Raw genomic sequence first — 15,456 nt, forward strand, 5'->3', positions numbered from 1 at the left:
TCGTGGAAGGTTTTAATTTCATCTTCCATCCTGAAGCTTAATTTCGCTGGATACACAATTCTTGGTTGGAACCCATTTTCTTTCAGTGTTTGAAATATGTTATTCCAGGATCTTCTAGCTTTCAGAGTCTGTGTTGAAAGATCAGCTGTTATCCTGATTGGCTTACCCCTAAATGTAATCTGCTTCCTTTCTCTTGTAGCTTTTAAAATTCTCTCCTTCAGAATTCTTTTTGATGTGCACAGGGTTTGGTAAATGAAATGAGATGCAGGCTCTAATAAGTTCCTTGATGAATTCATACACACAAGCAACACATACTTACCTCTAATAGTGCAATATCTGCTTCCAAATTATTAGACAATATGATTTAGAAAACTAAGCCTGTTGTCCTCTTAAGAGAAGATTTTAGAAATAAAAATATAATCACACAAAAAAAGAAATACCTGTGTGTTACCAGGTAAAAACCTCAATAATCCTTTAGTTTCACTTGCTTTTAGCTTTGAAAAAAAAAAATCACTAATTGTGGAGGTCACATGCTATGCAGTACATTATTGGTCTCCCAGTAGCTTTGATGCAGATCATACCTCTGACAGGTGGGTTATGAGTATAATGGTTGCCTAGGGTAGTTATCATAGACTTGAAGACCACTTTTGCTGAAAACACTGACTCTCGTGGGGATTGCAGATGTCCCATGGTGACTGGAATAGGAAGAAAATCTTGGTTTCTCTGTCTTCATATTCTGTTTCTCTATACTGCTGCCTTAACCTTTGGGTCAAATTCTTCTCAGGTCTGCATGGAGACAAGTTGATCATTTGAGACATGCTTGGTCCAGAACTATAATACAGAGTTAACTTGACCTAGACTTGCCCAGTCTCTCTTCTGGCTCTTCAAGGTTGAAGACACCATCAGCCACCAAGGCAGGAAACACCAGAGCATGAAATGAGTAAAAAGAGGTGGAATCTGAGTTCCTAGAAGATCTCCACCAATTCCAAGAAAAGACATGAATATTCCTCGCCTTTATTCCACCTCCCCCCAATTATTCCTATCCCATTTATATCATCCCCTCAGCATTGTGGAGTGCAGAAGCTGATGTGTGAGCAGAGCTCCCTCTCAGTTCTTTGGCCACTCAATAAAACCTTTCTTTCTCACCAACACACATATCTGAGACACTGTTTTTTTTTTTTTTTTCCATGAGATGAGCTTCTAAACCTGGGTTTGGTAATGTTTTCCATTAACAAATAAAATTAAAATGATGGAAAGCCCCAGATTTCCATAAAACCCTTTTTGAGACTTTGTTTGGTTTTTGTTTTTATGCATAGAAAAATATATGACTCCTTTTCCCTACATCTTAGGTTATAGATCATTTAAGTAGGTAAGAAAAGAATGTCTATCAAAATGTTATTTTTAAACTGGTATAATAATTAAAGACCATTCTTTAATTTTTACCTCTGATTTTTCTGTTAATGAAGGTAAAAATTTCCATTCTGATAAATCAGTGAGTAATGATATTAAATAGTTCTTCTTCCCCTCTCCTTCTGCTCTCTCATCTCCCCTTCTTTCTCCCCTCCCAGACCCTCTTTCTCCATTATTGGTGATGAAAAGACTTCTCAGACAGAGAAAGCGATATGAGAAAGTGAACTTTACTTTCTTTTTATCCAGATTGGAGAACAGCACACATCTTCATATGTTGGGTGTAATGAAATCCAGTAAAGAAAGAAGTCATTAAAAGGTGTAGACTTCAACCCTATTAATGCCACTGAACACCCTACATCATGTAAATTCCTATTTTTAGGGAAGTGCTCTGGAGTCTTTGGGTGGTGCTGGCTGACTGGAAATCTACAAATCCAATCCACAATCCTTTCTGATAAGTCATTTCCAAGAAATATCCTCAATGTTAAGCTTTGGTTTCTTAAAATATGCTGAAAACTGAAACCACTGGTGATCTGAGTGATCTCAGTCACACAGATCTCAATCCATGTGAATCTGTAGGTTTTTGCAATTGCCTTGCACCTAAGTATAGGGCTTTTTTTGTGTGTGTGTGGCTATTTACCTTTCTAAAACAGACTAATTAGCTTTTCCTATATTCTACTTTTTTTCTGCCTCTACTCACTTGAAAATAAAATTAGTATTCAATTAATTCATGTGGTTCCAATAAGAAGTCTGACTTACGTACATATATCTGGGAATGAACCGATTCCCCCACTGATGTTGGTATAGCATAGATAAAGGAAGGCAGCCTCCTAGCTCCGATTCTTTAGCCATCAAGATCAATGTCCTATATTACAAAAGGAATGGTGTCTATTTATTTCTAAGTTTGGCTGAGGAAAGGTGTTGAATGAGTTCTTCTGATTTAATCCTAGTTCTGCAATGTATCCACATAACTGACAATAGCAATCATCTTAAGAAAATATTTAAGAACAAAATTTAAATATTTTTAAATTACTTGCTATTATTTTTATATCTCAGGTAATGTAATATCAAAAGTGAGAAGTAAAAATCAAATGTCTTATTTAAATCTTCCTGTAGATGATTTAGCTATGTGTTAAAATTATTTATCTTTTTCCTTTCTGCTTATCTTCAAACACATGACTGTATTTCTGACATTACTTTCATGCACTAGGCCTTCCTTGGGATTTAAATGTCAAAGCACAGCTATATGCCACGCCAAAAGCAAATATAGTTTTCTTTTGTCCTAATGCATGCAATACATCAAAGAAGAATAGGGCTGCTGTTGAATCCTAAAATTTTTAATTCGACTTTTGCTTCTTTTCCCCCTTCTTTTGGAGAGTTATCTTCTATGACATTTTTCTACCTTCTTTAAAAAATAAGTTTTTGCTCTTCTAGTCCTCTATTTATACTTGGAAATAAAATCACTTTGAAATCACTTCCAAGAGGTAACCGACTTGAATATGGGGTGGGTTTGCCTGGATGTGTGATGCTGGGTAGGACCAAAGAAATCAAAGGTAGTCAGGAAGGACAAGAAGGCTGTATCTTTAATCTGAAAGCCTGTGAGAAGGTTGGTTCCGCACACCTTTCTTCTTCAAACCAGTTCTCCCTCCTAGGCCTGTCACTGCCTAGTGTCTAAGAAATCTCTAAATCTTAGAGTTACTGTACATTCACTTGCTTATGAAAATTACCCTGTACACTGTTAATTGGCATATGTAAGAAATAAGTTAAACAAAAATACAATATTTTAAGAAACTTATAAGGTATTTTCCAACAATATTTACTACTCAGGGAATAGGGATCGTGTCATTTAAGATTCTGAGAATCATCAGAACTGCATAAACCGTCTTGTGATTGCTAGACTAATATTATCCCCATACACCTTCCATTTCCACCCCTCACCAAGTCTCCTGTAAAAGAAGAGCCCAGGATCCCAAGCACATCTCACTCCTGAGATGGCCCACATTCTTCCTTGAATGTATCTCTACTTTCGTAAATAAATCACTACTGTGCCTAACTAATGCATCCTTAAATTCATTTCTGCACTGTTTGCCCAGATCCCACTTGTCCTGAGTTGAGGTCCCCCGCCCCCTAACCCCAGCCCAGGAACTCCTGAAACCTCTTCCAGTGTCAATAATTTTAGAAATTGAGGTGATGCCTTTGTGTAAGAGAGATGACCATGACTCAAATGTGTCAGCATAAACAGGAAGATCCTCTCTGGGTCCATTCTAAAAGAAACCAAATGGCTTCTTCAATAGAGTTAAAGCTCAGACAGGAGCCTGGGGTTAGTAGGAAGGCCAAGAAAGATCAGAAAGAAAGCCCAGAGTCTAATGTTAGCAATAGCTCTGATCAGATGAGCACACTGTGGCCAGGGATTTGACTGGTAGCAGGTGGCTGGTGCATGGTGCTCTGTCTTTTCTTTCCTCTTATACTTTCTGTAGCTTTTCTGGTTCCTTCCTGGTCACATCCTCCTCCTGAGCATTTCATTGATCAGCAGACACATTGCACTTAAACATTTAGTTTCATATTGTTATTTCTGATTTTTCTTTTCTGAACGTATCATCCAAAGAGGTTTTGTTATGAAGAAAGGTATAAAACATAGAATTGAGGGGACCATATTGTATATGCCTTTTAAATCAAAGAAACTGTAAAATGGTAAAAGAAAAATGAAAAGAAAGAACGAAAAGAAATAAAACTGTTTCCATCATGAGAAAATATGGTTTATCAGAAATCCACTAGCCTTTTGATTTGTTCAGAAACAAGAAAAAACACAGCTATTTGCAATATAAAATCAACGGGAATCCAGCTGGGCTTGTGGCTCAGTGGCAGAAAAGCGCCTTTGCCTCACACATATGAGGCACTGGGTTCAATTCTCAGCACCACATAAAATAAATAAATAAAATAAAGGTATCATGTCCATCTACAACTAAAAAAGAATGTTTAAAAAAAATCAACAAGAATCATGACAAAGTGAATCAAGGATCACCATATGAATTGCCCTATGAGAAAATAAAACTGGGGTCTTTCAACCAGTCTTTTCCTATTTGTTCATTTTAAGCTGGTGATTAGGGTTTTGGATCTTGAGAAGCTTGTCTTGGAGTGTTTTCCAAAAGGAAATCCAGTTGCACTCCTGGAAAATTGCTTATTGGCTCAAGTTCTCCCAGAATTGGTTCCCACCCACCTGTTCTTGCTGCTTTGGAGTTGGATTGGGTCAAAGTCCCAATGCCTGAAGCACAGAGCTGGTGCAGCTTCAAATAATGAAGAGTTTGTAGGGGAGACTTTCTGCCTCCTGGAGCCCTTGTGCATGATCACTGTAAAGGGAAAGTTAGATTCACCCTGAAGCCCAGGGTTTGAGTAATGAAGTTTCACCTAATAGTAAGAGACAAATTGTTTCCCATGTAAAAGAAGTGCTAGCACAGGGGGTACCAGCCTGACTGTTGACATTAACATTTCTAAAGAGACAACAGAAGTGGGCAGTAGGCCTGGAAAGGTAGAAGGCAGGCATCCAAGCCAGAGAGTGGCAATCTTCAGTCATCCAGACCCAGGTGAAGAGAAAAGTGGCCCAATATTTGTCATTACAGAAATACTCATGTTTATGAGACAGGTGTTTTTTGTTGTTGTTGTTGTTGTTTTTTTTTAATCACAGTGGAAACAATCCTGAGAGGTTTTAGGTGAAAATAGTTTTTTTTTTTTAATTTAGTCTTTATTATTATAATTTTTATATTTTCAGAATTTATTAATTTTAAACTATATATATATTGTACAGAATCGTTTTTAAATCTGCATAATTTATGAATGGCTACATCAAGCTAATTAACATATATGCATGACTTCACATACTTTTATTTTGTGGTGAGAATACGTAATGCTGGGAGCCATTAGCCAAGTAGGTATGACAATTTCCTTGCCAGCGTACCCCATGTTGCAGTGACATTGAATGTAGGTGACCTTGCTCAAGGACCAGGGCGGATTAGGGTGTTCCCGGTTTAAGATAATCGTGTTTAGGGCGTTCCCAGTTTAGGTTCCAGGTTTAAGATTATTCCTGCTGGGAAGAGGGCGTATCCTGCTGCCTGAGTTCCCCTTGAGTTCTCACGGGATTTAGACAGTATTCTTTGGGAGACAGAAGCCCAGTGGAGGTGGATTTGGGCAGAGAATGTGGATTTCCCCAGAACGTGATTGGAGACGGCTGGTGTGAGTTCGGGAATAAAGAGTTGCTGTTTGAATCTACAAGCTGTGTGGTGGCTCGTGATTGTGTGCCCAGCCAGACGTAAAATCTATTTTTAGCATTTTTTTGAGAATACATGGTATTAACTATAGACACCTGGTTGTACAATAGATGTCTTGGACTTATTCTCCTCTAACTAAAATTTGTATCCTTTCTCATCATTTCTCTAAGGCCTGCCAGCCAGTCTGGTGACTCTGGTCCTATCTTCCCTGTCTATGAGCTCTACTTTGGATTCCACATGTCAGTGAGATTATGTGCTATTTTTCTTTCTGTGCCTGGCTGTTTCCCTTAACATAACGTTCTGGTTTTGTTTATTTGTCTTTTTATCATGTTGTCTTGTAAGTGAATCAATGACACCTATAGGGGGAGTAGCAGCTAGGAGTGTTCATCTTGGGATCTGGGACTACAACAGAAATGTAATAGTTGTGTGGATATAATTTAGTCCAAAGCCATGGTGCTTTGGTTTGATAGAGTTAAGTCTAAGAGAAAGGAGAAGCACCATAAGAGCTTAGACACACAGGCCAAAACAAGGCACTACAACAATACAGGTCTGATCAATCACTTTCCCTCCATCACTAAGCATTACCTCCCGGATGGCTTGGTATGATCTTCAATCATTATATTTTGACTGAATGAATCTCAATTTGAGACTGAGACTTATGGCCAGGGTAGCTTGAGAGAATCTCCTGGGCAGAGTGCTTCCTGCCAGCCTGGGTGGCTGCTGTCCATAGAGAGGGTGGCCTGGATGCACAAAGCCAGCTAGAGAGTTAGCCCCAATTTCTGACACCCCCCCCCTTCAGTTCTTATATAGTTTCCAAGAAAAACAGAAGTCAGCACAGATCCATGGGGGGTCTGTAAACATGCTTATTAGATGGCTGGTGGGCCAGATGGAGGAGGTGGAAAGAAAGCACAGAACACACAGAGGTGGATTCAGGCCCTGGGTTTACCAGAACTGAGAGGGCTCTCAGATGTGCGTCGCCCACAACCAAAGCTGAGACAGTGTCAGACAAACTGGGTCCAGTTGCCACCTTTCACAGATTCCAGAGCCTGAGGCCAACACTAGCCAAGTCATATCCCAAAGCCAGGAGAAACAGTTGGCACAGCAGTGGGCAGTGAAACAGAGCTGACCACAGGCAGGGGCATCTCCAGGGAGCCCAGCAGGACCCTGGGTGGACACATGAGCAGACCCCATTCCTCCATGGCCAGATGTTGCATACACGACCCCCCAAGAGTCATGCTAGGGGTCCAGGAGAACTCTCAGGGTGGACAGTGGCCCCAGAAGTGAGTTTGGCCTTTACGTTTGAATCCCACAGTGACTGAATACTTTTTTAAAAAGTGAGGTTACAGGGCCTTTGTATGTTGAAGTTTATTTATTTTTTCTGCTACTTACTAGAAATGTGGGCTTATAACCAAGTGAAGATTAATTTGTTTCTAATGAAAATGTTACATTTTTTTTAAACCTAAGGACAGTAAAATGTACTTTAATTAATTTATTTTTTGTTGTGGTGTTGGGCATTGAAACCCAGGCATACTGAGCAAGCACTCTACCATAAAACACTGGAAATTATAAATCTACTTTTATAGAAACTATGGCCTCCTTCAGGACTGATTTTATTAATTTTCCAGCACAGTCAACTTGGTTTTGAGATATCTCCCATCACATTTACCCAGACCTCATTTAAATGCTCTTATAAAAATTCATATACTTATTCTTGTCTTTCAAGGAAAAGCAAATCAAACTGGGTAGAGACATTGGTGAAAAGAAACCATTGAATTAAAAAGTAAATACTGGGTGTGTGATTATGCACTTCCATCCCAAAAATATAATGAAGACTTAATTGCTAACTCAGGAATAGGATCTAGTCTATTCACAATTTCTCAAGGGGTAATTTTGTAGGCTGTGTTTAAGTTGGGACATTTATCTTTCCTTTTCCACTCTCTGTGCTATCTGGAATATTTACTGGTTTTGTTTCCTAATATATTTACTAGGGAGGTGGACAAAAAAGAACAAAAAGATTCTAATTCTAATGAGTTACATTTTCTAGTTTTTATAGCCCCGTTAAAAGATATGCACAAATGTAAACTGTCACAATATGAATCTGCTTTGGCCTCTAAATGGCTTTTTAGTCCAATCGCTATGAGGACATTAGCAGAATGTAATTTAATGTATCCCAAAAGAATCATTGTTTCTTTCAAAGCCATTTGCACATGTGGGAGTCTGCCCCTCTGTGTTCTGATTCAAAAAGGTGCTGTGCTGATGTTAGATGCTGAGGGTGAGGAAAGGATAGAGGCTTTGGGCTCTAAGAAAACAAAACTTGACTCACACTGACTTAAATAAGTAAGGATTAAGTGTCCCCCGCCCCCCTGCATATAGATCCAGCCAGGTGATCTCTGGTTTGCTGCCCATTCAGCCCTAGGCATCAGGAGTGTTTTAAACGAGGGTGCTGGAGGGACAGAGCCTCCTCTGCTTCAGCGAAACAAAAGCTTTTCCCAAGAACACCAGCGTGGACCTGTGCTTATCTCTCCCTAGCCAGGGCTGTGCCACTTCGCTGCTCCTGCCTAAGATAAAGTGAAACACATCCTGCTGGCAGCTTAGCTGTGGAGGCTGCTTTAGGCTTGAAATAGAAACTGCAGCTTGCAGAGTAGACCTCACTGTTCCAAACCAACCCAAGCATGATCACCACCTCTTAAGCTCAACTCCTTAAGGCCAGCGCCCTCCTGCCATACCTCCTGGGTGTGACCACGGAAAGCAAGTCCAGCAACCACGTGGGCCCACAAAGTTCCCAGAGCAGGGTCTTCTGCAGCTACTCTTCTAGTGTACAGACCTGACCAATGAGTGCCAGGACTGACTGTCCGGGACTCACTCCAGCCCCTGAGCACCCTGCCTTCCCCAACTCTGAAATGACCTCTGGTTCTTTGGGTGCCTCTCCCTGGGGGAGGAAGTGAATGAGCCTAAGAGGGTTCTAGGAGTGTTGCTAGAGTCTCTTGCTGTCAGATTTTCAACCTCAAGTGGATGAAAACACAGTTGGAAATAGGAGCTGGACCCGTGCCTAAAGATGTCTGCTATAAGGAGTCATGATGTCCTGACCCCAGAATTGGACAAAAGATGGCGAAGATGCAAAAAGAAACAGGAGCTTGTTTTCAAGATAGCTTATCTTTCTTCAAGTAGCCTTCCAGCATTGAAGGTTTGTTGAAAATCCTCCTATCTGAGAGCAAATCACTGAGAGGTGAAAGCCAGAGACCTAGCTGTCCCGAGAGGCTCCTGCCCACCACCACTTTCTCCTCTGGTCCTGGGACTGCCCAGGAGATGGAAAAAAAGACCCCAAAGGCCCAGAGCCCCATGATCACTGTCAGTCATGAGGACCGTTGTGCAATCTGAAGATTCAGGCTTGCTCCATAGTTACATCCCACTGTGTCTCCCCATTTCTACTTAGGTGTCCAACAGATGAACCTACTCACAACCAACACTGAATTTCTGACGTTTTTCCTCATCGTCCCTTCATAGTACCACAGGCCTTCCCCATCTGAGGAAATAGAAACTCCCTTTCTTACGTTGTTCTTATCAAAAAATCTGGATGTGTTCTCATTTCCTCTTTTTCTCCCACATCCTCCATCTAACATCCACCATGGCATCCTACTGACTCCCCTTTTAATACACTCAGACCTGACCACACCTGTCTTCCTAGATACCAGGCCCCTGGTCCAGGCTGCCAGCGCCTCTCTTTGCATTATGAGAAGGCCCTTCTAATTAGTCACCCTGCTTCTACCTTTCTCCTCCCAGAGCCAGACTCCTGCTTTTGATGTGCCAACTGCAGGGTGTCATTGCTCAATGGGAGCCCTGCAGGGGCTCCCTGGTACCCTCAGAATAAATGTCAAATTCTTGCAATGAGCTGCAGGGTGTAGGATGTGGCTCTCAGGGCTGTGCAGGTCTTCCTGCCTGCTGCCCTTCCTCTGTCCTTCCAAGCTCACCACCTGGTTTTTTTCACAGATCCTTGGTCATGATAGGCAGCATCTTTGAGCTGATGATTCTCTGTGCCTAGAATATTCTTTCCACAAATTGGCAAATTCTGTTAACATGAATATTTGGGGTTCAGTGAGGTTCACTTAAGCTGGAACCAAACACCTTGATCTCCAGTCATGCCAATCCTGACTTTGCTCTACTTCCCCCACCCCCATAACACTTAGTCCTTCAAACTCATTATATTCATTTTAAAGTTATATTTGTCTCTCGCCATCTGCCCTTCCTCCCCCAGTGTGTGAGCTTCAACTGTGCACAAATCTCTGTTTGGTTCATGGATTTGTCTCAAGTGCCTAGAATGCTGCCTGCTGTCTAATATGCAGTCACAAAGTAAGTGTTGAAGAAAGCGCAGTTCTGTAGCTTAGGGAACATACTCTTTCCTTGTTTCACTGCTGTATTCTGCAAGGAAGCAAGTCAAGAAGACAAACCACTTGCAAATGTACAAAGAAAGAAAAAAAGAAAAACAGTAAAAATCATGGGGTATTCCAGTATGACACACAGACAAAACCCCTCAGCATCCTCCTCCCCCAGCTCTTCCCCTGAATTCCACTCATCAAGGCAGGTGCAGCTGCTCTTGTTAGCTCCAAACTTTTTTTTTTTTTAAATCAGGACTGTGGCAGAGCTTTTATTTCTTTTCACCTCATGTTCTCATGTATTTTTCCCCCTCAAAAATAATTCCTCAATCAATCAAGCTGCAATTTGAAAGAAGAAAAGTAAGAAAGAGTCAAAGCAGGCTTCTTTAGTGCCTAATTGTGTAATTTAAAAATTAAGCAGTGGACACTGGGCAGCTGGAAGCTTTGGCTGATAAGGAGATATCCTCTTGAGGGCCACTGCTGCAGGAGAACAGGCTGAACCCCAGGACTCACTGATGAGATGCAGCTAAAGGGGGACATGACCAACAGGCTCAGCAAGGCTCTGAGTGTACCTATTGGTATGTGATGTGTGAAAGTTATTGCTCTTAAAATAACAGGACAAGCAGAAAATGATCTCCTTAATGAGCTTAGGAAATTTGTGACAATGTGACTATTTACCCCCAGCTAATCTCCAAGGTTCCCTTCCTAAAGGATAGAAAGAAATGCCCCGGCCCCACCATCACAAGAAACTTGGCACTGTAGATATTGGGACTGACCCATCTGGGGCGGGGGAGAGCTATATCTGCCAAAAATTAAAATTTGCATTCTCTTTGCCACGTGTTCTCTGTGTTGGTCTCTTCGCCAGGAGTGCCCTCCTCTATTCTTGTCATTCACCAAAGTCTCATTCTTTTTTTTCTTTTCTTTTTTTTTTAATGGGGGAGGCAATTTAGATCCTATTGTCTCCATCAGAGTAAGACATTGAAATCTCAATAGCACCTGCCCTTCTCCATTAAAAAATTAATTGTGATGGTCAATAATGCGATGTTCTGACTGAAACAGCAATGCAAGATCTAGCCTGCAAGTGAAGCTGAATGAGGTGACCTGAGTGTTATCCACAGGAATTATTATGTCATTAAAGTTACTGACATGGAAAAAAAAACTAGGTACTAAAATACTTGATTGCATTGTGTAACTATTAAGAAGAAATAAAATTTTCCTATATAGAAAACAATTATTAAACTATGTAGAGAAATGTTTAATATCAGAAAAATTTCTTTTTCATCTTTTCTTGCCTTAGGCAGAAATAATACCTAACAAACACATAATGACTCAAAAATTAGGAGTATGTTTCTATTAAAATAGATCACAATTCTATTTAAACATAAACTGTGTAGGATATTAGAATCATTATTCTCATGCATATAATAGAAATACATAGCATGTTATATCTTTGTCTTATTATAAATATATTTAGGCTTTAAAAAGTTAAATTCTGTGCCCACAATAAATTGTGATTTACCACTCACATGAACACAGTTTTATTAAGAATACACAGAAGAAAACTTACCTCATAATGTACTGTTTTATATATTTATGAGATTCATTTATCTGTGAATGACAGCCCCCCAAAGATCTCAACTTAAATGTATTTTAAAGACAAGGTCTGCCTAGGGGTTGAGGAAGCTGAGGAAAGAGTCATCTTATTTCAAAATTTAAAAAGATTTTAATGAAGTTTTATTTTCTATAATATAAAATTAATGGGATTATATTTCACAATAAGATAGATCTTGCTCAAAAAATTTGAAAATAGCTTAAAAGTCATCTTAAGTCACTAGGTTAACTTTAACTCACAGTTAGATGTAGTAATTTGTTGACAGACAAAACATCACAAAATGTAATCTTTTAATGTTTTAATGAATGACATTTTCAGAAGTATGTTAAGGTAGTGTATACAATAATCTCAGAGTATCTCATAGGAAAGTTGTTTCTTCTACATTGTGAGAATTCAATTAAGGGTTTTATGAAAAGCACTTTTCCAGATTTGAAAAAATTTGAAACAGACTAGATATTGTAATATTTCTATGCACACATTTTGTAAACAGAATGAATTATTTGAAATATTTTGCATTAATGAATCCTCATTTGTCCAGAAACATCTTATAATGTTTTATCTTTTTTTCTTTGCAGTGTCTTTGGAGGGGATGATATGCTGAGGTCAAATCATGATCAAGACAAGGAGAAAATGTTCAAATGACGTGTCAGAGATCTACCATAACCTAGCTGTTGCTTGCAAAAGTATTTGCACGATGCTCATATTCTCTGAAGCAGACTGATGCACTAAAGTGACATTATAATACACACTCACACATACACACACACATGTAGATATAATTCTCTTATCAATGATATCAATGTCACAAATATACTTAATAGGCATTGCAAGTGACAATTCCTAGTTCACCCATTTTTTGTTTTTCTTTCTTTCATTCTTTTTTTTTAACTTTTTTTTCTGGGCATTTCACTTGCTGTACAACCAAGGAATGCCTTGGTAAAGTTTGTTCCACTTGAGGTAGGCTGAACAGACTTACCTGTCTATGATGGCGCACATGTCGATGCTGACATTTGCAAAACTTCCCGGCTTCCTTTGTGCCACTTCATACAGATTTACAAGTTGGTCATCCACTTGGATAAGCTGCATGCATCCTTGGAATGAAGGCTGAAGAACAGAGTGACTTGAGTTATTCATCTGGTTCAGAAAACCTGTGAAACAGAAGAAATGGAAATGTTAACATCAATGTCCGGCATGCATTACTCAGATCCTCGTGGGTGTGCTACCTGCCATAGCTGTTGCACCCAAATGCTGTGCTTCTTGGAATGTTGCTTCATGGTGCCTGTCACAGAAGAGTGAGCTCCTTGAGAGTGTGAGGTGATTCAGGGGAAGAAGCTGGAGATGACTATAATGGTGAACACCTGTCTCTGGGATCAACTATTATTCTAAAGTTCTCTTTTGATGTCTTTCTTACTATGACAATTTCTCTGTCCCTCTGGCATTTCAAGGTCACTATTACATGTCCTCACCTGAGCCTGACCTGAGAAGAAGACACCAAACTTCAGGTTTTCTCAACTATCCACCTCCTTTCTCCTCTACCTTCAGCATTTACTCCCATTTTCTTAACAGGATTGATTGGGCCTTTCATTCATATGTCAGAAAGTGATATAAATCAATAAAGTGGATTTCTTTTATGAGTCAATGTGCAACTTGATGCAAAGACATAGTTGCATCACAAATGATTTCCCAATTTATAAAATGCAAAGGAACATTATAGAGACATAAATTCTGACAAACGACCAGCATCCTGTTATGAATATCCATCTTATAGAAGCTAACTACTGCAGTATGGTTTTTATAAATGATAACAGACCTAAAATTAAAAGAGACTGAACACTGAGACAAAAAGAAGAAACCCTCAGTAAATAGTGTTGATGTTACAAGGGAATGGAGAGAGTAAGATTTTTATTGATAAACAACTTTAAAGTAATACTGCTAAGCAATTACAATTATGCTTTTTCAATAGACAAAAGTTATAATTCTATTACACAGAGAATTTGTGGGCCATCGGGAATGATTTTGCTAGATTCCATTAAGTGTCTTCAGAAAGTCCCAAAAGTTTCCACTTTTTACAATGGTCCCTAAAATACCAAATTTGCAGGCTTGAAGAATTGAAAATGTACTAATTAGTCTGCTTTTGAATCTGAAGTTATTTATAAATTCACTTCATCCAATATTATATTTGTAGGGGGAAAAAAAAAACCTTTGTACAGAATGGGTTAGAACAACATATCCCATTAGAAAAGTAAAAGTGAATTTTCAACAAAAACAAAAATGGGCCATTAAGAAATTTTTGAAAATGTCCTAGTCTCTTTAACTAGGAGTAATAGTATAGTATAATAGAAACCTCTTTTCCCACTTAACTAACAAGTGCAATATTTAAAGTCTAATTCTGTTATTTGAATCTCCTTTAAGGGTTAACCACAAAGATATATATTCTTTTCCATCGATGCAGTACTACATAAAAGTAAGATTATATTTAAATTAACTTCTTGACTTTAAAAATCAGAGGCTCCATTTCAATATCAATATATGTTTTGTGTGTGCACACATGTGTGTGGGTATTTTCTTCTGAGTCACATTTTAAAAAAAAAATTTGCATTGATTTAGTCCCTTTAGGAAAATGCTGATTAGAATAGTTGTATGTACACATATGATTTTCAATTGTTTAATCAAGACAAAGTTGAATGGGGCTTAATGTCTAAACTTAGTAGAGAGAAAATATCCAGCTGTAACTTTAGTAACCTCTCAGAACAAGACTATCATTTGTTTCTGCTCTTGTGATTACTAGGGTGTCTCTGAATGTCCCCACTAACTTTGTGAGATTCCAAAAAGAGTTGATATATTTGGGGGAACAGAGCTTCTTCAGCAAAGCAGCTGCACAAACACTGATCACTACAAATTAGGCATAATTAAGTTCACCAAACAAGGCTTTATAAGTCTCCCAGAACAATGTTTTGTTTGGTCTTGATAATTTTCAAGTTTGAAATTGTCAAGTCTTTTCATTTTCCTACATAAGGTATATTCTAAGAAAAGATAATTATGGGACAAAATACTATGTATTCATTAAATATAGGGTTCTTAAAAATAACAATAAATAAATAAATATAGGGTTCTTTTCTCTCGTATTATTATTTAAGTTTCTAACATGGATTCCATTTATTCTTGCCCAGCTGGTATCTGCAGCATTTTGTAGACCCCTTCCACCTTGAATTAGGATATCCCCTGAGGACAACAGGAAATTACATGTAGTGGCAATGCGTGACACTTCCAAGGCTGGTTTCCAATTTTGTCTCCATGATTGCTACCTCGGGAAAATCACCACTATGCCATTGAGCAGCCCCGTGAAGAGGTCCATGACAAGTAAGAAAAGACAACCATGGTTGTAAATTTATTGGGAGGGGGTTGATTAGCTATGGAATAAGAAATAATGAGTATGTTGCTTAGTACTGGAAAAAAAATTGTATCAAAGTCCTAAAAATGTGGTAGCAATGTAGGGGCTGAGATATGCAAGTTAGCTGGATGGATTTTAGAAGAACTGTTGGTCAGAATCCTAATCATTCTTGAGGAGATTTTTAGTAGTAGCTTAAAGGAAGGCGAGAAAATTGTTATTGCAAATGGGAGAAAATTTGACCTGTGCTATGTTGTGGGGAGAACTTTAGCAACATTGTTGTCTATGATAATATGGAAAGAAAAAAGATGTATTTACTAAGTTATGTATTCAATCTGAGGATATTTCCAGGCAGAGTATTAAAGGTACTATCTGATACTTTCTTTGTGTTTTTAGTAAAAGAAAAGAGAGAGAGAG

The 15,456-nt window shown here is 38.8% G+C and overlaps 1 protein-coding gene across 2 annotated transcripts in view; it reads right to left on the reverse strand.

Annotated features, from left to right (window-relative positions):
• Positions 1 to 15,456, reverse strand: part of Cntnap2 (contactin associated protein 2) — a 1,898,113-nt gene that overhangs the window by 827,419 nt on the left and 1,055,238 nt on the right. For both annotated transcript variants that reach the window (XM_048786770.1, XM_015493731.2), the window contains one exon: positions 12,628 to 12,799. In XM_048786770.1, coding sequence (XP_048642727.1) covers positions 12,628 to 12,799 — 172 coding nt within the window. The remainder of the gene's footprint in view (positions 1 to 12,627; positions 12,800 to 15,456) is intronic.

The sequence above is a fragment of the Marmota marmota genome, unplaced genomic scaffold, assembly GCF_001458135.2.
Source record: "Marmota marmota marmota unplaced genomic scaffold, marMar, whole genome shotgun sequence".
NCBI lineage: Eukaryota > Metazoa > Chordata > Mammalia > Rodentia > Sciuridae > Marmota > Marmota marmota.